The sequence below is a fragment of the Sceloporus occidentalis genome, unplaced genomic scaffold (genome assembly GCF_023333645.1).
Source record: "Sceloporus occidentalis isolate IW3139 unplaced genomic scaffold, rSceOcc1.0.p SCAF_1, whole genome shotgun sequence".
Classification (NCBI taxonomy): domain Eukaryota; kingdom Metazoa; phylum Chordata; class Lepidosauria; order Squamata; family Phrynosomatidae; genus Sceloporus; species Sceloporus occidentalis.
The window spans coordinates 131,719,311-131,742,366 of record NW_028316981.1 but is presented as its reverse complement, the minus strand read 5'-3'; the positions used below and the strand labels follow the sequence as shown (position 1 = coordinate 131,742,366).

The following is a 23,056-nucleotide window of genomic DNA, read 5'->3' as shown; positions in this document are numbered from 1 at the left end:
AGAGGGCGGTTGCAATCCAGCTTCAATCGGTCTTGGATGAAACGGATTATCTGGACCCATTTCAAACTGGCTTCCGGGCGGGTTACGGGGTTGAGACGGCCATGGTCGCCTTGGTCGATGATCTCCGTCTGGGCATCGACAGGGGAAGCGTGTCCCTGTTGGTGCTCTTGGACATCTCAGCGGCTTTCAATACCATAGACCATGGTATCCTTCTGGAGCGCCTGGCAGAGGTGGGAATTGGGGGCACTGGGCTCCAGTGGTTCCGATCCTACCTCTCTGGGAGGTTCCAGATGGTGCAGCTGGGAGACGTGTGCTCCGATAAGAGGGCCCTCACAACTGGGGTCCCTCAAGGAGCCATTCTGTCTCCCATGCTTTTTAACATTTACATGAAACCGCTGGGAGAGATCATCCGGTGTCATGCCCAGCCTGGAGGATGGCTTGGAGGACTCAGAGGATGAGCTAGAGCCCCTGGGACCTGAACCTGTAATGGAGGAGCCAGAGCCCCTGGGGCTTGAACCGGTAACGGAGGAGCCAGAGGCTGGCCCTAGTTCTGCTGGAGCAGAGTCTATGGCCCCTCCAGAGATTCAGCAGTCAAGTTTGCCTGGTGCTGAGGCTGTGGACACGGAGGAGGATCTGGGCAGTGTGCCTACCTTCAATGAGCGTCGAGCAGAAAGAGAGGGCCTTCGAAGATCTCGGAGGCTTTATCAGAAGCGTCTTCGTAATCAGACACAGCTGAAGGCCGGCTCCTTGCCTTCTTAAACACCTAGAGCATGTGTGGTTCTTTGCCAGTGGATATCTGACTCTTTTAGAGGAAAGACTCTGTCTCTGGCTCCTTTGGCTTCTTGTCTTGACTACCCGGAAACCTTGACCTTGGACTGCTTTATCGACCTGCCTATCTGTTGCCCTGAACCTCGGACCGTCTGACAATTCTCTTGGTAATCCCTTTTGGTAGAACTACTGTGAATCTCCAGGACTGTGTAGCTTACACTGACTTTGCTGTGCTGGGAGGGGGTTTGTTTGTTTGGGAACTAGCTGCCTTATCAGCCCTTTGGCTGCTTTCCCGGACATCCGGAGACATGGGGCGTGGGGTTATCAGTACGCTGTTGACACCCAAATAGTTTTCTCTATGTCTCCGACTGATGCAGTGACTGGGGACGGCGTCTCTCCTCTCGTGGCCTGTCTGGAGTCAGTAATGGGCTGGATGAGGGAAAACTGACTCAGTCTGAATCCAGAGAAAACGGAGGTACTTGTGATAGGTTCCCCTGGTCCGGGAATGACGGTGGTTCCACCTGTCCTGAACAGGATCACGCTTCCTGTGAAGGACTCTGTGCGCAGTCTGGGGGTGCTTCTTGATTCGTTGCTTCACCTTACAGCTCAGGTGAATGCGACGGTCAAGAGCACCTGTTATCAGCTTCGGCTTATTTGCCAGCTGCGCCCATACCTGGCCCAGAGGGACCTTGAAACGGTAGTACATGCTCTGGTAACCTCTCGATTGGATTTCTGCAATGCGCTCTACATGGGGCAACCCTTGTACCATACCCGGAAGCTACAGATGGTACAGAACATGGCAGCCAGACTGGTTACTGGTACTTCCAGGGCCAGTCATATTACACCTGTACTCAAAGATCTGCATTGGCTGCCCATTCGCTTCCGGGCGCAATACAAGGTGTTGGTTATAACCTATAAAGCCCTACATGGCTTGGGCCCAGGCTACCTTGTGGACCGTCTCTCCCCATACATTCCGCCTCGCACCCTCAGAACATCTGGGCAGCAATTATTGAGGGTCCCAGGGGCTAGATTAGTCTCCACAACAAGGAGATCATATTCCATCGTCGCCCCGACCCTCTGGAATACGCTGCCCTTTGAGCTCCGCTCGGCCACCTCCCTGGCCCAGTTCAGGAGGGAGCTGAAAACCCTCCTGTTTCGATCAGCATTCCCCAACACAAGTTCCAGCTAGTCTCCCCCCTCTGACAGCAAGGGTAGCTGGCTGATGGGGTTTTTAATATTGATTTTAATAGTCTTTTGTATTTGTATTATTGTTTTTGATAATTTGCCGTTGTATGTATTGTATTGTTTTGATCTGCTGTTCACCGCCCTGATCATGGGAAGGGCGGTATATAAATAAAATTTTTATTTATTATTATTATTTAATACAGATTAAAGCCATTAGTAAACTTTTGTTTTGAACTACAACCTACTTGTGTTGTCTTTGGAATCAGTCTCAGTTCTTAGGGAGGCATAGTTAGACAAAGGCACATTTCTGCTACTCTGCTAATTTAAAGCTAGACTTTAACAGCTTTGGCTTTGGTATTTTTGATATTTAAATATTTTTGTTTCCTTCAGAAAGGCTGAAGCCTTAGGAAACTTAAATTACCCTACAGTTTGGGACTGTACAATATTTTCTGGTCTCTCTTGATATTTTTAATAATTAATTTCTCTATGGTATTAAAGGGAGTCAGTTAGTATAAAGCAATAGACTTTTTCAACATGGATGTCATCTATGTTTTAAGCTATTTTTAATGTGTGGTTTCCAAATGTGACTTAATTCGCCACTTGACATTGTATAACACTGTAAAAGAGTAATAAGAATAAATGTTGATATTTTTTCTTTTGAATGCAGACATTAGTGAATCCCATTTTTCTCTTACCAAAGTCTCTGAGCATTGATCCACTTTCATCGTGGATTGTGTTGTTTTTTTTACCGTTCTAATGGCATCCATTAATTTTAAGTAGCAAATTAATGTAAAGCTTGTCAGCTGCCTTAAACAAATAGGAAACCTTCTGTACAATATCCACACTTAGTTGACTTGCAAAAACAAAAATATCCATATTGATCCATAAGTACTAAACGAAGTCCATAGGTGAGCAATGCTTTTGTTAGGACAAACTACAAATCTGCAATAATGTGCAGGTTTTTGAGAACGTTTCGTCAGATTACATGGTAAAAAACATCTCTGTGTGTATATCTGAGCAGAAGCATGGAAATCCAAAATTTGACTAGTGAGTCATGAAGTCCATAACTAAACTCTGGCCAAGAATGGAGAGTGCAGGTTCAAAGAGTTTGATATACAGGTATCAAATGTACATCCTTCCCATGCCTGCTGGGAAGAAGACAAAATGATGGTTCCCCATTAGTTGATGTAGTTGTTCCTTATGACTGTTGAGTTTTTCTGGCTCACCTTCTTTCTCAGACTGAGTGCCCAGGTTTTGCTAGATTACAGCTTCTTTCTGATACAGTGGGATGGATCCAAGAATGAGAATTACTATGCTCTGCTGTTGTTGTGTGCCTTCAAGATGTTTCCAACCTATTGTGACATTAAGATGAACCTATCATGCTTTTTTCTTCACAAAAGTTCTTCAGAGGGGGTTGCCATTACTTTCCTTTGAGGCTGAGAGAGTGTGATTTGTCCAAGGTCATTCAGTTCTGAGACCTTGTGTGGAGGATATGTTATTAAGATACCTGATTTTCTTTCTTTAAAAAAGAACACAAATCTTCATCAAAAAGCTCAATAATTTCTTTGTCTTGAGAAAAATGTAAATTTGGGTAATAAACACCTCAGAAATGCCATAAAATACAGTGTGATTTGAAAAGAATGATGCAAAACTGAATAAGAACAGCTTTACTTTTGCACCATTCTTTTTGAATAACCCAGTATTGGTTTGAGGGTCACACTTGTAGAATTGTGACTTGTAAGCTCTGGAACAATAACATCTCTCTGACTCTTCTGTCACACTCAGGCTCAGCTCGATCAATAGATGAAGACACCAATATCAAAACCCAGCTTTTCAGTCTCTCTGCTAGTGTCAGCTTCTCCTATGCTAATCCTGCCTGGAAAATCTTCCTGCGCAAAGAGGTGTGTCCAAGTTCATCATGCCCCAACATTGCTTTTTTGGGAAGTGGCTTATTGCTAGCATGAGAAAATCCAGATTTGCCCTTTCAAATTCAAGGCAAATACACCTGTGGTGAGGGAATCTCAAATGAATAGGGAAAGCTGATAACTAGAATGCCACAGCTCTTGGTTTGTTTTGCAGCCTTATCTGATCCTGACTTCAAATTGTGTTTGAGCAATTCTCTGATTTTATATAAACCATTATTTAAAAAGTGCTGTGGTAAAAGGTTGTGATGGCTTGCTATGAGTGTCTCTCTTGCCATGTTAAATTATTTAGGGTTGATCTGCAAATAAACCTGGTGAAATGGGCCTTGTTTTTCTTGTTATATGCATTTAAATTGATTCCAACTTACAGAGTTTTCTTGACCAGACGTTTCACATTGCCTTCCTCTAATGCTGAGAGAGTGTGACTTGTCCAAGGCCACCTAGTGGGTTTCCACATCCCAGTGGGTATTTGATCTCCCAGACTCCTAGTCCAATACTTGAACCACTACATCATGCTGGCTCTCCAAAATGGTCCTACAGGATGGTAAAGATGAGTAGGTGTTAGCCTAGCAACCACAATGCTGAAGAATTTAGTAATCTATATGCTATAATACAAATTGATTATGACTATTTGGAAACTGCATGAGTGTTTACATGTTCTAACCTGCGTGTCAGATGAAGAGCAAGAATGAGCTTAGGCTTCCTAGGCCAAGAAAAGGACTTATGTGAGAGATTTGCTAATCTCTATGATCTTAAGATTTGCATGTTCTTGAAAACATAAGCCTAAATTCCAGTTGGTTATTCCACTTAGACTAGACCCATTGAATCATGATGTGTTCAACTAGGGCAGACCCATTCAGCAATTGATTCAATGGGTCTTTCTAATTGGGAGTAGCAATTGGATTTAGGCATAGTTCACCTGAATACACTTGATTGCTGATTAACTTGAGTGGAGTTGATTCATTGTTATGTGTGTTGAAGACAACTTTCTTTTTTATCTGTTCTCCAACAGGTTTTTTATCCCAAGGAAAACTTCAGTCACCCTTATTACTTGAATCTATTGTGTGACCAGGTGAGCATTAGTTTATATACCAGTGTGCACACATATGGTAGAGAGTCACTTTTTCTCCTTCCTGATCCATTAGCCTCTCCAGCAAGTACCCTTTCTTTCTTTCTCCCTTGCCTCTTTATGTTTCCATTCCCTGTCTTTTCCAAGGTGTGCACCTGCTTTCTTCTTTGAACTTCCAGCTTCAAAGCTTTCCTCTGGACAGTTTCAAAATAAAGTGTGTGAGCCTAACAGAAGTCAGTCTTCCTTCCCAGATCATCACAGACACTTACTCAGAATCTTGCATTCGGATTTCCAGAGAGGAGAGGCGCAAGATGAAAGACCTGTTAGGTAAGCAACCAGTTGCCTTTCTTAATCCACACTACCCTGTCCATTGCCCCTCAGATTTGGAGACATTTGGCTTCTCTCTGGAAGTGAAGAATTGTTTGGATGGATCTGTCATATTTATGCATTGGGGTGTATGGATTATTTATGCTTAAATAGAACATCTTTCTATGTTCTGGCTTTTTTCAACGAAGCCATCACACAACTCCCTAAGGTCTTCCTGGGTTTCACAGATGTGATTCTCATAGTATTAGAGTGGACCTGCTAAATGCACCCCCCAATCTTTATTCAGATTGCTGCAAGAAAGAAGAAATTAAGTTCTTTGGGTGCTTTCTTTTTTTATTTTGTCTTCTTTGTCCTCCTCCTCCTCCTCCTCTTCTTCTTGAATTTATTTTTATCCTAAGACTGAAGCCTGCCTTTCTTGAGTCCTTGAGGGCAAGGTTAAAGTTTTTGCTGACCATGAGCTCATGCTCACAATCACCAGGTTGGGTGCAAGGTTAAAGCTCCCCATCCCAATCTCCAGTAAGCAAATCTTTGCAAAACACAGAAAGCTTCCCAAGTGCCAGAAGATCACCTCTGTGATAAAACTCCAGCAGAATAGTTCATTCACAGTCTTCATTACCCAAAAAGGATGGAGAACCAATGGTCCAAAGAAGAATCTCTGTGTGTATATGCATTCTTTTTGGCCTGGTCCCTGCTTAGGGAATTTTGATTTCCCTGTTGCAACATTTGAACTGGTTGACACTGTCTGCCTCAGGTATCAAATTCTGATTCAAGCCCTATTCCAGCAGAGTAAAAGCAGCTTGACACTATAAGAGTAAAATCATATCCTGTCTCCACTGATGATTTTTCCCCTCTTTTTCCATCCCCAATAGCGGAGTTCAAGGTAGGCATGGATGCCAAATCAATTCCAGAAGATGGGATAAAGAAGAGGATTGTGGTGGCTGCACGAGATAACTGGGCCAACTATTTCTCTCGCCTTTTCCCAGTTCAGGTAAATCAGATTAAGACATTGTTGGAAAGGTGGGAGAGAGAATCTCTTGGGCTGTTTTACTTGTGACTAGAATGAATTCTCCATCTTAATCCCTTTTGCTTTTATCAGCAATAACTTTGGCAGTAGTGTCAACCCTCCCTCTGTTTCTGTTTGATTAAAGCTGTAAGATGTTTTTGCACTCTCCAAGGGGCGCCATACCCATGGCTGTGTGGCTTTATGACGCCCCTTTGGCACTGCATTGTGTACATGCAGTGCTGGAGTCGCACCATGTTGGTGTGTGCTGTGTAGACTGGCGTGTGCCACAATGGTGCCCTGGAGGCGGGGTTAGGGCATCCAGTGTGCACCCTGCTCTGCCCACATTCTGTATAGGCCCTAAAGTCTTTATTGTAGGAAGGCTACTAAGGGAGCTATTCTAATCTAGCTACATCTCTAGTGAAGATCTGAGAGAGGTCTTGGATGAGAAGAGGCGTGGAAACATCCCCAAGAGCATCCGTTTACATCACAGAGGTGGGGACAGATAGGTAGACAAAGAGGGATCTCATTGCAGATCACTCAACTATCTAACCCTATTACTACTGCCAGTCTGAGGCATTATTATTATTATTATTATTATTATTGTTATCATCATCATCATCATCATGCCTTCTTCCCAGTACAGGGACTCAAGGCGGCCTTAACTCTTTCAGTGCAGAGCATTTTTGTACTTCCAGCATAGGCGACACAATGGCACATGCAGTTGGGTGTGAAAAGAGAGGTGAAACATGGCAGTGCAAGATTTCCTCAGACTGGTAACAAAGAAGTTGCTAAAAGCACTTGCACACCCAACCCTGAAAATGCAAAGAGCATTTTCTACACCAAATAACCACAGAGGAAAATACTAACTATATCAAAGGGCTGATTACTAAGGATTACTGAGATGTTTGTAAAGTCCTCACGACAACGACGATGATGATTTCTTATCTGCCTCTCTCCATAGATCAAGGAGGGAACAACAACAATCAACAAACAACATCAGTTAAAGCACATCAGTTAAAATACACTCACTTTAAAAGGACAAATAAGATGTACACATATTAAAACAATCCATATCTAAAGTCCATTATAATAAAATTCACAGTACTTGAAATATTCTGTGTAAGTACTAAGTTGTATTATAATTATAGGAAACTTAATAAAGAATCAAATAGAGCTGCAGGCTGACAATCCTGTTCTAAAAGTTTTTCACACTACGTACTTCTGTCAAAACCCCTTGTCCTCTCTACACCAAAGAGTGCCCCTCATGCCTGAGCAGCCAGGAAAACATTTTGTTGGCCTTTCCTTCTGAGGAATTCTTTTTTTACAGGGAGAAAGTGGGAATGATGTCCAGATTCTGGGTGTTTCTCATCGAGGGTTGCAGCTGTTGAAGAGAGCAAAGGAAGTCAGCTTCAGCCCTGAACATTTGAAGATCCTTTGCAGCTACAGGTAGGAAGCAATGCAAATGGGGAAAATTGTGGTTCTGTCTGGTTTCGAAAGCCAGTTTTCTTTGCCATTCTGCTTCCCCACTTCGCCTTGGGGTATCATGGAATGACACATTTAGAAAAGAGACCATGAGTGGTTTAAAGTTGCACTAATTTCCTTAATGATTCAGTGAAAAAGTTTTGATTCCATTCCCCATAGCTGGAGCTGGAAAGGTAGAACTTCCAACTCAGGTTGGCCAGTGGCCTGATCTGCTGGGCTTTCTTCTTTCATTCACTTCTTTCTTTAAGACATGGGCGGATCATTTTCTGATCAAGGTGGGACTGAACGCCACAATCCAAAAACCCCTCGGGGGTGGAGGACCCATTAGGATGGTCCGCCCTCGAAGGCTGATGGAACCCAAAAGGTTCCAAGACGCCCTAGAGGGAATTATGTTTGGGAACAATGGCGACTCTGTCAAATCCCTGGTTAATAATTGGAATAAGAACTTTACCGGGGTAATAGACAGTATCACTCCCGAGCGTCCTTACCAGCCCACTTCAAACAGAAGACCCTGGTACACTAAAGACCTACACCAGATGAAGTGGGCTACGCAACGACTAGAGCATTACTGGCAGAAACATCAGCACATATCTGATAAGACACTCCATGAGAACATGTTACGTTCCTATGGAGTGGCAATCAGTGCAGCAAAGAATTCATTCAATGCTGCACGGATTGCGTCGGCGGAGTCTCGTCCAGTAGAGCTGTTCAGGGTGGTCAGGGAATTAACTCAAGTACCAACCACCTTGAACCCTTTATTAGAACCAACTACAGCCTGCTGTGATGCTTTCAAGGATTTCTTTGCCGATAAAATCTCTCAGATAAGGGCTGATCTTGATGCCGGTTTTTTGACAGAATCAATAAGAGAGGTATCCCAGTGACTCTGGAAACAAGGTTATTCTGGATCACTTTGAGTCTGTAAGTACTGATGACGTGGACAAGCTCCTTGGAAGTGTAAGGAGGACGACATGCGTTCTCGACCGTTGCCCTTCTTGGTTGATTGTTCAGGGAGGAGATACAATGAAAACACCGTTACATCTTATCATTAATGCATCTCTTCTGGAGGGTATATTTCCAACTGCCTTGAAGCAGGCAATAGTAAAACCGATCTTGAAAAAACCTTCCCTTGATCCCCTGCTGAGAAACAATTATAGACCAGTTTCTCTCTTACCATTTTTGGGCAAGGTGATCGAGAGGGCAGTTGCCTCCCAACTCCAAGCTGTCTTGGCGGAAACCGATTATCTAGACCCATTTCAAACTGGCTTCAGGGCGGGATACGGAGTTGAGACTGCTATGGTCGCCTTAGTCGATGATCTTCATCTGGGCATCGACAGGGGAGATGTGACCTTGTTGGTGCTCTTGGACATCTCGGCGGCTTTCGATACCATCGACCATGGTATCCTTCTGGGATGCCTGGGGGACTTGGGTATTGGAGGCACTGCGCTCCAGTGGTTCCGATCCTATCTCTCGGGAAGGTTCCAGATGGTGAGGCTGGGGGATTGCTGCTCCCGTAAAAGGGAGCTAACATCTGGCGTACCACAGGGCGCCATTTTATCCCCCATGCTGTTTAACTTTTACATGAAACCGCTGAGAGAGATCATCTGGAGACATGGGGCTCGGTGTTATCAGTACGCTGATGACACCCAGATCTATCTCTCCATGTCTCCGACTGATACAGTGACTAAGGATGGCATCTCTCCTCTGGATGCCTGCCTGGAGTCAGTAATGGGCTGGATGAGGGAAAACAGACTCAGGCTGAATCCGGAGAAAACAGAGGTACTCGTGATAGGTACCCCAAGTCCAGGCAGGGAAATTTGTCATCCAGTCCTAGACGGGGTTATTCTACCCCTAAAGGACAAAGTTCACAGTTTGGGAGTACTCTTGGACTCATCCCTACAACTGTCATCCCAGGTGGATGCGATGGCCAAGAGTGCTTGGTACCAGCTTCGGCTGATACGCCAGCTGCGTCCGTTTGGACCAAAAGGACCTTGAAATGGTAGTACATGCACTGGTAACCTCTCGGTTAGATTTCTGTAATGCGCTCTACATGGGGCTACCTTTGTACCAGGTCTGGAAGCTGCAGTTAGTGCAAAATGCGGCAGCCAGGCTGGTCGCTGGAACATCTAGGGCAGACCATATAACCCCGGTACTAAAATCTCTTCACTGGCTGCCCATTAGCTTCCGGGCCCAAAGTGTTGGTTATTACCTATAAAGTCCTACATGGCTTGGGCCCAAGCTACTTGAAGGAGCGCCTTCTCCCACATAATCCGCCCTGCACTCTCAGAACATCAGGGAAATTTTTATTAGAATGTCCGAGAGTGAGGTTGTCAACAACTCACAAGAAGTCATACACATCGACAGCACCTACTCTCTGGAATAATCTTCCTGATGAAATCCAAGCTTGCTCCACTTTAGATGCCTTTAAAAAGGCTCTGAAGACACATTTATTCTGACTGGCATATCTGTTTGACTCTTTGTAGTCACTATTCTTGATAGACTTGCACATCATTGACTGAAAAGATTTTTGGCTGTGTGTTTTTATGTATTTTGAGATTAGTGGATTTTATATTTTTAACCTGTATGTACCTATATTCTTGTTGTTTGATCATTGGAAAAGCGGTATATAAATAAAGTTTTTATTATTATTATTATTATTATTATTTGTATACCACCATAATATTTATCAGTTTACAGTGAAAATGAAAACAAACAAAAAAATAAATTAAAAAGTGAAAATTTATAAACAAGGAGCAAAGTGAAATTATCTGTTAAAAAAAGCAGGTTAAAAACCTCATTTTCAGATTTTAGAGCGTTCTAAAATATGTTTATTTTCACTTTAATTGTTATAATTGTTTTTATTTGTTTGTTGCCTCAGGAGCCCTTGTGGGCTGGGAGGACATGCAGAAGTATAATAAATAAATAAGCAAGCAAGCAAGCAAGCAAGCCCTGGTGGCACAGTGGTTAAATGACAGTACTGCAGCCACAAGGTTGTGAGTTCAGTCCCAGGCAGGGTTCCATAGTCCACTCAGCCTTGCCATCCTTCTGTATGTTGCTCAAATGAGTATCCAGCTTGTTGGGGCAATTAGCTTACACGTTGTAAATTGCTTAGGGAGTGCTTAACTGCATTGATAAGTGGTATAGGAATGTACTTGCTATTGCTTGCTAAATTTTGGGTTGATTTTCCTCTACCAATGCAGGTTGGCACAGCTGGATTTTTCTTTTGGACCTGTTTTTTCTGAAACTATATTCTCTCTCTTCCTCTCTGCTTATAGCACTCTGTAGTCCGGTGGCTCTGCTTCTCAACAGGAGGTGTACTAGATAGTCTTTCCATTCTTCTTTTGTGATTCTGTGCATCTTCTCTATCTCACAGTTATCTTAGCACCTTTTGCATTTGCTATATAAATACCAACCTTGGGTTTCTTTTGAAAGCTCAGGATTGAATACAAGGTAAGAAATCCCAGTGGCTGCAGTGAAGTACTTCACAATCAGCTAAGCTGGGCAGAAAGACCAGGCACAGTTTACCTTCTTTGGATTTTGCAGTTATGCAGACGTGCTGTCTTTAGAGCTGATGAGTTGGAACATCCTTCACTTCTCTCTGAAGAATGAGCAGCTCATCTTTCATTCTCCAAAGGCTGGTCAGATTAAAGCCATGGTGGAACTCTTCCTGCATGAACTGAAGCAGGTGAGAGAAAGTCCCATGTGGTGTTTGCCCCTGCCCCCATGATGTCACCTTTCTTGACTAAAGTAAAATATAGGATGGAGGCTCCTTACTGCCCCTAGAATAACTATGATCACTAAACAGTGCTTTTCTTCATTGTCCCTTGCCCATAAAAGGACTCCAAGTATGTCATTGCACTGCGCAGCTACGTAACAGATGACAAGAGCCTCTTAAACTTCAAGAAAGACGACTTCATCCGGATAGTGCCCATAGAGGGCCTGGAGCCAGGTAATGGGAGTCTGGCCAGGAAAGGCCTTGTTATTATTAAAAGGTTCCTTTCATGTCACTGTTATAGCATTATTCTATGGCTGCCTTCTGTGGCAATCGGATTTGTAGTGAGTTTTCTGGTTGATAATTCTAATTACCCCTCCATAAACTAGATTCCACAAGAGGCAACCATAGCATTTCAAGTGGAATAATAATGTAGTGTGCAATTGTCCCAAGAGGTTAGTGATATACAAGCCTTCTAGAGGTACATTTCTTAATCAGTTAGAGAATCCAGATATAAGCAGTCTGAGCACCGAGGATCCTGTGGAAATTGCCTTTGTTCAGTAGTAGCTCATACCCATTTGGCATTAGCCAGTGGTGGGTGAAGCCAGGGGTGGAATTAAAAGGAAGTGGAACAAATGGGTATTCATACACACCTAAGGCAGGGATGTAGTGTTCAAACTCAAATATTCAGTTTTTTAAGTGGGGGCGGGGAGGACTGTCCCCTCTCCCAAAAGTAACAATTAGTCAAGGAGGGGTGAGGGAGATCACAGGAAATTTCTGGAATCCCCCACCACCAATGAACAAAAGGAAAGACTAGGAAAGCAAAGAACAGGAGCAGAGGAACCAGTATTGAACTGCTCCCAGCACACAGCTGAGTAGCAGGGAAGAAGAAGCTGGCTTCCCTGGATGTTATCAGACAAGGGAAATTGGAAGTATAATCCAATGGCAATCTGAATGCAATCACGGGGTTTAACATTATTGTGTGATAAACTACCACACGCAATTTCGGGCAATGGGAACTCAGTCCGAATGCAATCATGGGGTTTCATGTTATTGCACAAGAGGTGATTACATGCAATTCCGGGCAATGGCAAGCTATTTTTGGGCAATGGGAAATCAGTTTGAATACACTTCGAATTCACATAAATTCGCTGAACTAGCAAATTCACATGAATGCGTTCTGGCTTCACTTTCTTTTCATTCAAAATTAAGAGAAATTCCTCCCGTGGCAAAATCAATATATGTAATATTTTCAAACCATGGATGCTTGAATCTGTGGATAAGAAATCTGTCGATATTGAAGGCTGACTGTACATATGTGTGTATGAACACACTCTAAGTAAATCAAGCTGCATGACAGAAGTAACATAAGTAGCAGCTAGGTCCTGAAAGGAAAGCATTGTTTATTCTTCTTACCTGAGTTTCAGGCCCTTTCCCTACAGGCTGGCAGTTTGGTTCTGTTGGTGGTCGCTCTGGCCTTTTCCCTTCTGGCATGGTGCAGCTTGTGGCACCTCCTGATTACCTCAGCCTCCATATGAATCGACACGAAGAGGGCAGGAAGAGTGTAAGGAGAGGCACACCAGAGAAAATCATTAGCAAGGAGGTGAGGCAAACTTGGAACTATGCAAATGAATTCTTCAGTAGCTTTTATGAGAGCACGTCTTGATGCAGACATGAATATGAGAGATCCATGTGGAAAGGAAGGATTTCAAGGCAGTTCAATGTACATCAGAAACGGATTGCTGAAATAAACCACAGAAGAGGGAGAAAATGGATTTTCTTTATCACTGGAAACTTGCAGACCTATGGCAGAGAGAGCAGTGTATGAGGTTGGGAAACTGTCAAAGGCAAGGAGACGTGGGTACTATGCACCTTTCAGCTGCAGTAAATTTTTTCTGAAGTTTGTTTTCCTGCCTCTTCAGCACTCTGCACCTCCCATGGCATCAGAGGTTGGTAGCACTAGAACATCTACCCACACTGCTGACACTTGCCACTTCACTATGACGGAGTTTGCAACGGCCCATTTCCGGGAAGCCCAGCCCATGTGAGTAAAACACAACAGAAATTCTTAAACACTGAGGCATTAGTGAGCCACCATTATACAGTGGGCCCTCGCCTTACGCGGGGATCCATTCCAGATCCCGCCGCGTAAGGCAAATTCTGCCTATGCTCAAGCCCCATTGTAAACAATGGGGCTCATGCACAGTGGCGCGGCGGCACAAGGGGCGCAACGGGCGCGCGCGCCCATTCAATTGAATGGGACGCGCTGCCCCTTCCACCCTGCGCGCGCCCCGCGGCTTGAGCACATATGCTCAAGCTGTGTAAGGCGCGCCTGCGTATGACGCGGGCACGCTGTAGTTTCCTAGCTCCCTGTGGACCACTGCATTTTCTTCCATTATCACCATCTTACAGGAGGCTTCTCCTTGTGATTATTCTTGCTTCAATCATCTATCGTATGCAGACCCACAGAGAATCCATTAGTTGAGGAGCTCATTCTGATGTGAACTAATCCATGTTACTAATCCATATTACTTATAGCATCCTTCTCACAAAACAGCTCACCTGAGCAAATCAACTCACTCTTTTTAAATAGCAGGGTCCCACAGGGTCTGTTAAGCACATTTTAAAATAGAAAAATAGGTTAAAATATTGATAAATCAATAATAACCACCACCACCCATTTGTGTGCCTCGTGTTTAAGAAACTGCTTCCATGTCCCATTTTCCAAGTGGGATCTTTATGCCAGAGTAGGGTTTTGCTAAGGAGGGAATGCAGTTTGGCAGCATCTTCATCCCTGGTTCCCCATGTTTTTTCTGGGCATAGGAGCTCCTTTTCAAATAAGAGGAAATAAGATGTGAGGTTGATTTTATCAGTTTCTGAGTATGGGGTTTTTTATGAAAATGCTTTATATAGTGTAGTGTTAACGTGTTTTGCTTGTTAGTTATTGTGGCAAGTGACCTCACTAAACAATGGATGAAGAAAGAAGAATTACATGGCTTTGAATGAAGTAAATCAATGCAGTCTCATGCTCTGTAACTGGGTAGTGTGTGTACTTGGAGGAACACAGGCAAAAAATACAGACATGGTCTGATCAGCAACCTTTGACAGAGATGGCAATAATGAGAGGAGGACGAACAGGAGGATTCTCATCATCCTCAGTGAAGGAAAGGAGAAAGGAAAGAACATGGGGACTAGAAATGTGTGAACAGTTGGTCTTGCCTCTTCATCTTTTTTTTTCTTGGAGGAAGGGGAGGAGAGGAAGAAAAGAAGATTCTACAGTCAGACTCTATCATGAGCTGTGGCTTTTGCAAACTCAGGAGAAAATGGAATGACAATAGTTCCTAATTGTAATCCTATTAGAGAAATAATTTTAGCACAGCAGGGTCAAAAACTAAAGACCGAATACTTTAAAGCACATGCATTTATGTTCTCCCCCAGTCATGGACATATAATGTGTAATCCGGTTGTTTCTTTTACAACTAATGGGTTTAACTAATTCATAACTAATGGTTTAAAATAATTGATAACTAATTGTGCACAGAAATAATGGTCAGTGCAATCAAAATTCCCCCCATGTTTACTTCACTAGTGATACAATAAAACAAATTAAGGATGGTTTGTACTAATGTTCTGCTCTGTATGCATACCTTTTAGCAATAGCAATAGCAAGTACATTTCTATACCACTTATCAGTGCACTTAAGCACTCCCTATGTGCTTTACAATGTGTAAGCCAATTGCCCCCAACAAGCTGGCAACTCAATTTAGCAACCTACAGAAGCATGCAAGGCTGAGTGGACACTGGAGCCCTGTCTGAGACTGAACTAACAACTTTGTGGCTGTGAACGGCTGCAGTACAAACATTTAACCACTGCGCCACCAGGGCTCCTTCTGGTTCACTAATAGGATTGCCAGAGTGAAAACTGGAGAGTTCCTGGACCTTTAATGGCTGTGTAGAGGAGGGAATTTCAGCAGGTGTTGTTAGCTAGTTGCATGACAAGCAACAGCTGCTCAACTCCCTCTATGCAGCCATTAAAGGTAAAGGAATCCTCTCCAGTTTTCCTTCTGGCAACTATTAATGTTTCAGAATGTTTAAGCTCATGAATGATATGACTTTGCAGTATTATTCATGAGCTTTTGAAACAAGAAATGCTGTTTTCCACACACACCAGTGGGAAAACACTGAAGAGATCAGAGCTGATAAAGAAAATAACAATGCTTGGAGAATTATTTTAAAAGTAAGTAGTTACAATCATAGTTCAAGCCACCCCAAGTATTTACATACCATTATAACTGAGATTTGAAGAAGAAAGAGAAAAATTGCTTTTTAAAATAAAACATTTATTTTTTGTTCTCTTAAAAATCTGAACACTACAAATTCTTAATCTGTGGTACATAATGTCCTCTCCTCCTGACCACCTTATCATTACTTCAACAGCCCTGAGAGAGCATGAGGTAATGCAGAAGCCACCACTTGAAAAATGTCATATTCCTCTCCCACTGTTTAGTGAGACCACACCCTGTATCTCTAAAAGTAACTGAACGGTTACAAGGACACCTTAAAGAAAGGGGGATTATCCCTAGTTAAATTACTGTAATAATATAATTACAGCTTCGGTTATTCGAGAAAGGAACGCATTACTGGTAACTAGTTATTCATAACTAATTTTGTCCAAGCTCTGGAAAAATAAAAAGGTAAGATACTTCTAGAACCTTCTTTCTCATGCAGATATCCTGAAGGAAACTGAACCTGCTACTCTCCTTCTATGGTACTACATGCAAATAAGAGATTTTCATGAGCAACCCTCTGTCAAAATGTCATTGAAGTATACATCATGTCTTTTGAAACCTTAATGGAAGTGGCCTTCCCATCAGCAATAGAGATTATGTCAGCCAAATGACATCCTCTAAATGCCTCTTCCAATGAAGAAGAAGAAACCCTTTTATATTTGTACCCAGGAAGCTTGGATCAGATCATGAAGATTATGACTGGTAGTCTATTTGGGAGTTTCTTGGCATGCTATCAGCCATCATACAATGAAACTACCACACAAACTTCACAGCTTCTGGTATATAACTCCTGCAAGACTCCATCTGATAATTAAAATTACAGCTGGGAAGGATACATCTGAAGTGAGCTGGAAAGGATGCAGCCAGATGGGCACCTTCTTCTATCTTTAGGAATTTCCTTCAATCCATTGATTTTTTTTGAATGTCTGCCAAAAATGCCTCTTTATATGGCCTCAAAACCCCTAACTCAGTGTTTTGAACACAGAGTGTTTGGGTTGTTTGCATTAAATCCTTATTCAGTAGGATGGTGTAGTGAGAATCTGGGGAATATTATCAACATAACTTTATGTGTAGCACACTCTTGATGGAATATGGGGGAAAGTTGGTATGTGCAAAATGACCCATCCATTACACCAAGGAATTATATGCGAGAGAAAACTCTAATGACCTCATGACCTCCTTTCATTTTTCACATTGAGTTCTTACTAGCCCATGAATGTATTTCTTAACATACAAACCAATTCTATGTATTTAATCTGATGTATTTTGCCTAAACTATTGTACTTTATTTTACACGAGTTTTTCAAACAAATCTGATCAATTATTCAGATGCCTTAATATCCAGATCTCCCTGCTTTTCCTCAGTTGGCTTGATAAAATCATCCTTGATATTTTATAATATGTTTACAACCTCTTTTGGTTACCGGGCGGGATCTAAATCTTAAACCATTTAGTTTGATTTGATTTACTACATTTACAATAGTCATATTTATATAAAGAACATTTTCTGTATTTCTTGCATGTTTCAAAACAGACACTAATAAAAAATATATATCCTAGCTCTATGTTGGTGTTACTGTGACATGTATGGAGGGTGAAGAGAGCTAAGACAAGAAAGACGTTGCTACATGATTTGCAGCCTAGTGGCATAGATGGCACCAGTTCCTAGGCGTGCCTTTTGTAAGCTCTAGTTGGTACATCAGCTGCATTTGTCAGATTTGGCCATGGTTAGACTACCACAATGTTCTGTACATGGGTGGCTTCTGAAGGCAGACCAAAAGGGACAGGTAGTGCAAAATATCTGGATGCTAGTGGTAACTAGAAAATCTGCACACATGACTTGTTTCAGCTGCATTGGTTACCATTGTATTTACTCTAGCCTTAAACCACATATCTGGTAAAGGCATAAGTGACCCTTCATGACTTTCTTCTTTGATAGATACCATAGCATACATCAACTTTAAATTGTACCTCTTCTCCTTCTTCTCCTTCTCCTTCTCCTTCTCCTTCTTCTTCTTCCTTGTTGCTTCATGTCACTTGGGTGAATATTCCTCTAAAAAGCAATTTTAAAATATTGATAACAACAATAACAACTTGAATAGCAACAACATTTCCTGATGACAGCTGAACAGTGTTTCCTTGGAAGAAACAAGTCTGATTTTCCCCCAAGAGACAAAACCTACTTTTCAGAGGCATTTGAAGCAGGGAGTTCTTTAGATATGGCCAATCATTTTCCCCATAGAACTTAGCAAATTTAAAAGTATTGCTAATGGTCAGGTGGGCTCTTAGATTACAAGACTTCATGTGAATCTAGAATTCACTTAATATGTCAGTGTCAGCATGGTGTAGTGATTTGAGTACTGGACTACAGCTGGAGACCAGGGCTTAAATCAGCCATGGAAACCCATGGGTGACCTTGGACAAGTCACACTCTCTCAGTCTCAGAAAAAGGCAAAAGCAAAAAAGGTCATCTGAGCAAATCTCATCAAGAAAACCCTGTGATAGGTTTGCCTTAGGATCACCATAAGTATTGAAATGACTTGAAGAAGCACAGCACACACAGCTAAGACAAGGAATTCTGCCGCTTAAGCCGGTTCTGTACAAGTAGGGCTAAATGATGCACTAAGTTTGGCAGTATAATACTGAGCCTCTCTTTCTTTCTTTTTTAAACTTCAAGTACTGTATATGGGTCCCCAATAGTGTTTCCAGGTTTTCAAAATAGCAATAAGATATATGCAGGGTTGACAATCGGGAGTAGCTATCAATAATTTTGTGTTCTACCTAGATTCCAAATTAATGTATTAATTTCGGTTTTAGCTTAGTTGTGTATTTCGCTGCAAAATTAACATATTAACCACCCTCATAAATTACATGACACACATATTTCTGTCTTCATGAAGGGCCCACTCACCCCCGTCCCGATATGCAATTTTTGGCAGCTTGTTCATTGAATGTAAAAGGAAAAGCTTTCCAATCTTCAAATAAGGATCAGTGCTTATAATAAGGGACTACTGGCAAATCTAGCCCCCATTCTGGAATGGGATCCCTGTGTTAGCAGGGTAGACTTAAATGTTTCCTTCTGAAGCTGCTTTAAGTCTGAATCCAGTTTTTAGTCCTGACTGGAGTAGAGTCTTTGAATTAATGGATCATACATTATGTGCTGACATATCAAGTTCCCAGTTATTCAGTGAGTTGACTTTTGTTGAGATTAACAACTGGATCTCGATTGTTCCTTTCAAATTGTGCTTCCACACACACATATGTTATATGTTGGAGCTAGATGAAGGGGAAAAAAATCACTTGGTGTCAATAAAGACTTTCTAGGGAGCATTTAGGGGTGAAGGAAAGGCTGAAACCTTGTACAATAGTGGTGTCCCCTCCCCTGGTGTCACCCAGTGCAGGGGGACTGTTGGGGGGATGGCAGTGGCCAAAAAGGTGCATTTGACCCATTCGTTCGCCACCATGGTGGATGTCTCCTCGTGAGGGTACTCCACCGCTACAGCAAAGCCAGTAGAGGCACACATGGGCCTCTCCTTCGTAACCACGGTGAAGCCAGGAGGGGTGCAGTGGGAGGAGGGCCCAACCTGGTGTCACCGCTCTTCTCGGGTGTCATCCGGTAAAGCAGATACCTGATACACCCCTAGTGGTGCCACTGTTGTACAGTAGTCCTAACTCAACAGAAGATTCCCAAACACTTGCTTTAAAAAAAAAAAAAGGGGGGGGGGGAATCAGGTACATGCTATGCTAGATATTCAATTTGGCCCACCGTGTAGCCTTTAAGAGAGTAAGGCACATGACACTATGCATTGCAGCACTCAAGAAATCTCTGTCAGGTTCTCACAATTTTTTTAAAAATGATACAGATTTTACTACTTAAAAGGAATAGATGGGCCATTAAGATAAAAAGAGGGGCACATGTTTTGCAAGAGTAATTAAAACTTGACAATATCTCAAGTATGTTCTGCTTAGACAAGGAAGGAGGATTAGGAATCCCTTTGGTGTTCTAGGCTGACACTTACAGACATTCCTAAATAACATTCATAAATTGTGATTTGTCTACTTCCTGCTAAGAGTGCAGTTCTCCAAGAATGCAGTTGGGTCTTATTTGTCAAAACTGCATCAAAAGATGAATCCTCTCCACTTCCATCCCCTCCTCACCTCTAGAAGGAAACAGTGAGATAGCTATAATATTGGAATTACTCTGAACAGAAAGATGTCAATTGACATATGTCTTGATATAAGGGCTGTTTTTCTGATCAGACTTTAAAGTAGCTTGTATAATGATCATTGTGATTGGAAATGGTGAAGAAACCTTCAGCACCTTGCTGTTTCTATTTTTTTATTATTATTACTGTTTTGCAGGTGACTTGTGGTATATGGATCACCGTTTAAAAGTCACTGTTAGGAAAACAGGAAGCTGCATTATACCAGGCCAGATAATTTGTGCACCTAATCCTGCATTGTTTGCACCAAGGTGGGCAATGCATGGCCCTCCAGATTTTGTTGGATGCCAATTCCCATCAGCCCTAGCCAGCACAGCCACTAGTTAGGGATTGTGGGAAGTACAGTCCAAAACATTTTGAGGGCCACATGTTCTCCACTCCTGGTCTACACTGATTGACAGCAGTAGACTGGTGTCTCAGAGGTCTCACATCAGCACTTTCTTTATCATTTTCCTGGATAATATCCCACCTTTCTCTTTCTACTAGGCTGGGTTGGAAGGAGATGAGTGCTGAAGAGAAGGATCCAGCTCTCTTGGTTCGGCATACGAAGGTGAATAAGAGGAAAAGAATCATTTTTGGGTATTGTCTCCTCCTTTGCCTTTGCCATCTCTTCCAAAGGAGGATGACCAAAATGGTGAAAGGCATGCACTATGAGGGGCTGCTTAGGCAGCTGGGTTTATTTAGTCTGAAGAAGAGAAGGTGAAGAGCATGATAGCCATGTTTAAATATTTGAAGTGATGTCATATGGAGGGAGCAAGTTTGTTTTTTGTTGCTCCAAAGAGTAAGAAATGGAGCAATAGCTTCAAACTACAGGAAAAGAGATTTCATCTAAACATTAGGAAGAACTTCCTGATGTTAAGAGCTATTCAGGAGTGAAAAACACTGCCTCAAGGTGGTGGAATCTCTTTCTTTGAAGGTTTTTAAACAAAGGATGGGTGGTGGCCATCTGTTGGGACTTTGTGCTTTGATTGTGCATGGTAGGGGGTTGGACTGGTTAGTCCTTGTGGTCTCTTCCATCTCTATGATTCCGTGATTCTATTGTTGTATGTCTTCATGTAACTCTGGCTTATGGCAACCCCCTCACAAATATTTCTTGGCAAGATTTATTGTGAGGAGGTTGGCCATTGCCTTCCTCTAAGACTGCGAGAATGGATAAGAAGGAATGAAGAAGGTTACCTTGTTCTTTGCCAATGATGGTAAAATATTTTGTGTTGGACCTGATTTCTGTTGTTTTCAGTACAACTCCCATAGCCCTTTACCATTGGTCCTATTTGCTGGGGCCCTTAAGCTGGAGTTCAAAATGTCAGGATTTGTCAAAATGTTAGTTTTTCTGCTGTGCTGTGTCCGTTGATTCATCAGTGCATATGTCTCTGTTTCAAACAGACCCACCTTCAACTTGGGCCAAAGATAAAGGTCTCTTTTTTTCTTACCTTGCCTTCCTGAGTTCTGCTCTCTCTTGATGATCCTTGTTTTCTGGCCTCACAGGTACCAATCCAGGGATCACTCCTCTTCTTCTCTGATGGCGAGATGAATGACCTGGCTAAAAAAGCTTTTATGAGTATGTCATGGCAGGTGCTCCTTTGGACCAACCAATACATTAAACAGATTTGTTGGGTACAATGGCTGAGACCCAATAGAGTGCTGGCAGAGTACAAATCTCCACAAACATACATACACCAGTCATTGGTGCAGAGGCTACTCCTTCTTTTCCAGCTGCTTCCTGAGGCCCTTGCAGCCAGGGACCTCCCAGGAACAGTTCCATCCCTTTGGCAGCAATCCTTTATGGAGGTGTACCTTGGTGTTCCAGCTGTCCTTGTACAACCTCACCCTGCACTGCTTCTAAGTGTATAGCTGGTCAGCTGGGATGTCCTCAGGTGTACCTTGCTAGCCAGCGGTTGGCCAAGGGCTGCATGCAAGAGCATCTCCTCCCTCCCCTGCTGCTGTTCACCCTGAGGTCTGACATATTGGGCAAAGAATACCCTTTTTCAGTGGCCCTAAATGTGCACCCTTCTACCTGTCACTGGTGTGATTCTGGCCTATATGGCCAGAGCCCTGGGGGAAATTTGATTTACACATTCAGGGGAGGGGCCAAAGTGCTTTTCTGCTTTTGTCTCTGAAGGAGTTGCCAATATCCAGGCATTTGCTTTTTCTGTTGTCAGTAGTATTGGAGAAATGGAGGCCACATTTTTGTCCCTTCCCTTTTCCCAGCACATGAGGATTCAGGCCCAGTGGGGCCTCCATATTGATGGGGATTCAGTTCAGGGAGGGGAGCACTGGATGACAAAGAAGGTGGATGATTGCATCCCATGTCATTCAGTGGTGTTGACAGAGATGCACACGCTTCAGCATGTGCATGTTCACATTGCTGCCATCGAATAATATGGGATGTAGCAATTTGCAAGTGGTCCACTGTATTTCTAACCCAGATTAATGTTGTCTCTTTGTTTCGCAGCTCTAATGAGATTCATGGGAGATGGGCCAGCCATCAAAGGCCAAAATGAGGTTGATTACATCTATGAAATCCTCCAGGTTTGTAGTTCTTTTAATGATGGATGTGAGAGGGTGATGGTGATTAGAACAGGAGATGAAAGGTAACTGTTTTGGGAAGGAGGGATATCACATCCCCTCTCAAATGAAACTGAACTCCTCCCAGATGACCCCTGTACTGATTCTTGTCAAGGGATCATCTGAGTCATATGGGTCTCCACACTCAGATTGCTGAAACAAGATCTTCAACTGGCATCAAAAGACCAATAAGAAAGGATGCCAGATCTACCAGTCAGGGAGAATGATACCTTGGTCAGTACCTTTTTCCATGTTCCCATCAACCACACATCAGGTGGAGGTGGAACACACAGAAGGCCAAATTGCACAAGAGACAGAGGATCTTTCTATCCACCCATAGACTCATCAGGTTGACCTGGAAAATATGTAGAAAGTGGAGAAAGACATTATTCTAAGTTAGTCATTCATTATTCCTAAGATGAAAAATGAACTTGACACCCTAGTCCTCAACCCCATGGAAGCATAGGAAAGAGTATTAGGATCTTCCTTTGTTGTTGTGTGCCTTCAAGTCATT

General features: G+C 42.7%; 1 protein-coding gene across 1 annotated transcript in view; it reads left to right on the top strand.

Moving 5' to 3' along the window:
* LOC149322173 (unconventional myosin-XVB-like) overlaps positions 1-23,056 on the top strand; it is a 60,890-nt gene that overhangs the window by 25,255 nt on the left and 12,579 nt on the right. The window contains exons 18-29 of the mRNA XM_089536208.1: positions 3,739-3,854; positions 4,888-4,947; positions 5,196-5,271; positions 6,141-6,259; positions 7,602-7,720; positions 11,297-11,438; positions 11,591-11,702; positions 12,908-13,068; positions 13,388-13,509; positions 20,464-20,527; positions 21,463-21,535; positions 22,430-22,506. Coding sequence (XP_089392334.1) covers positions 3,739-3,854; positions 4,888-4,947; positions 5,196-5,271; positions 6,141-6,259; positions 7,602-7,720; positions 11,297-11,438; positions 11,591-11,702; positions 12,908-13,068; positions 13,388-13,509; positions 20,464-20,527; positions 21,463-21,535; positions 22,430-22,506 — 1,241 coding nt within the window. The remainder of the gene's footprint in view (positions 1-3,738; positions 3,855-4,887; positions 4,948-5,195; positions 5,272-6,140; positions 6,260-7,601; positions 7,721-11,296; positions 11,439-11,590; positions 11,703-12,907; positions 13,069-13,387; positions 13,510-20,463; positions 20,528-21,462; positions 21,536-22,429; positions 22,507-23,056) is intronic.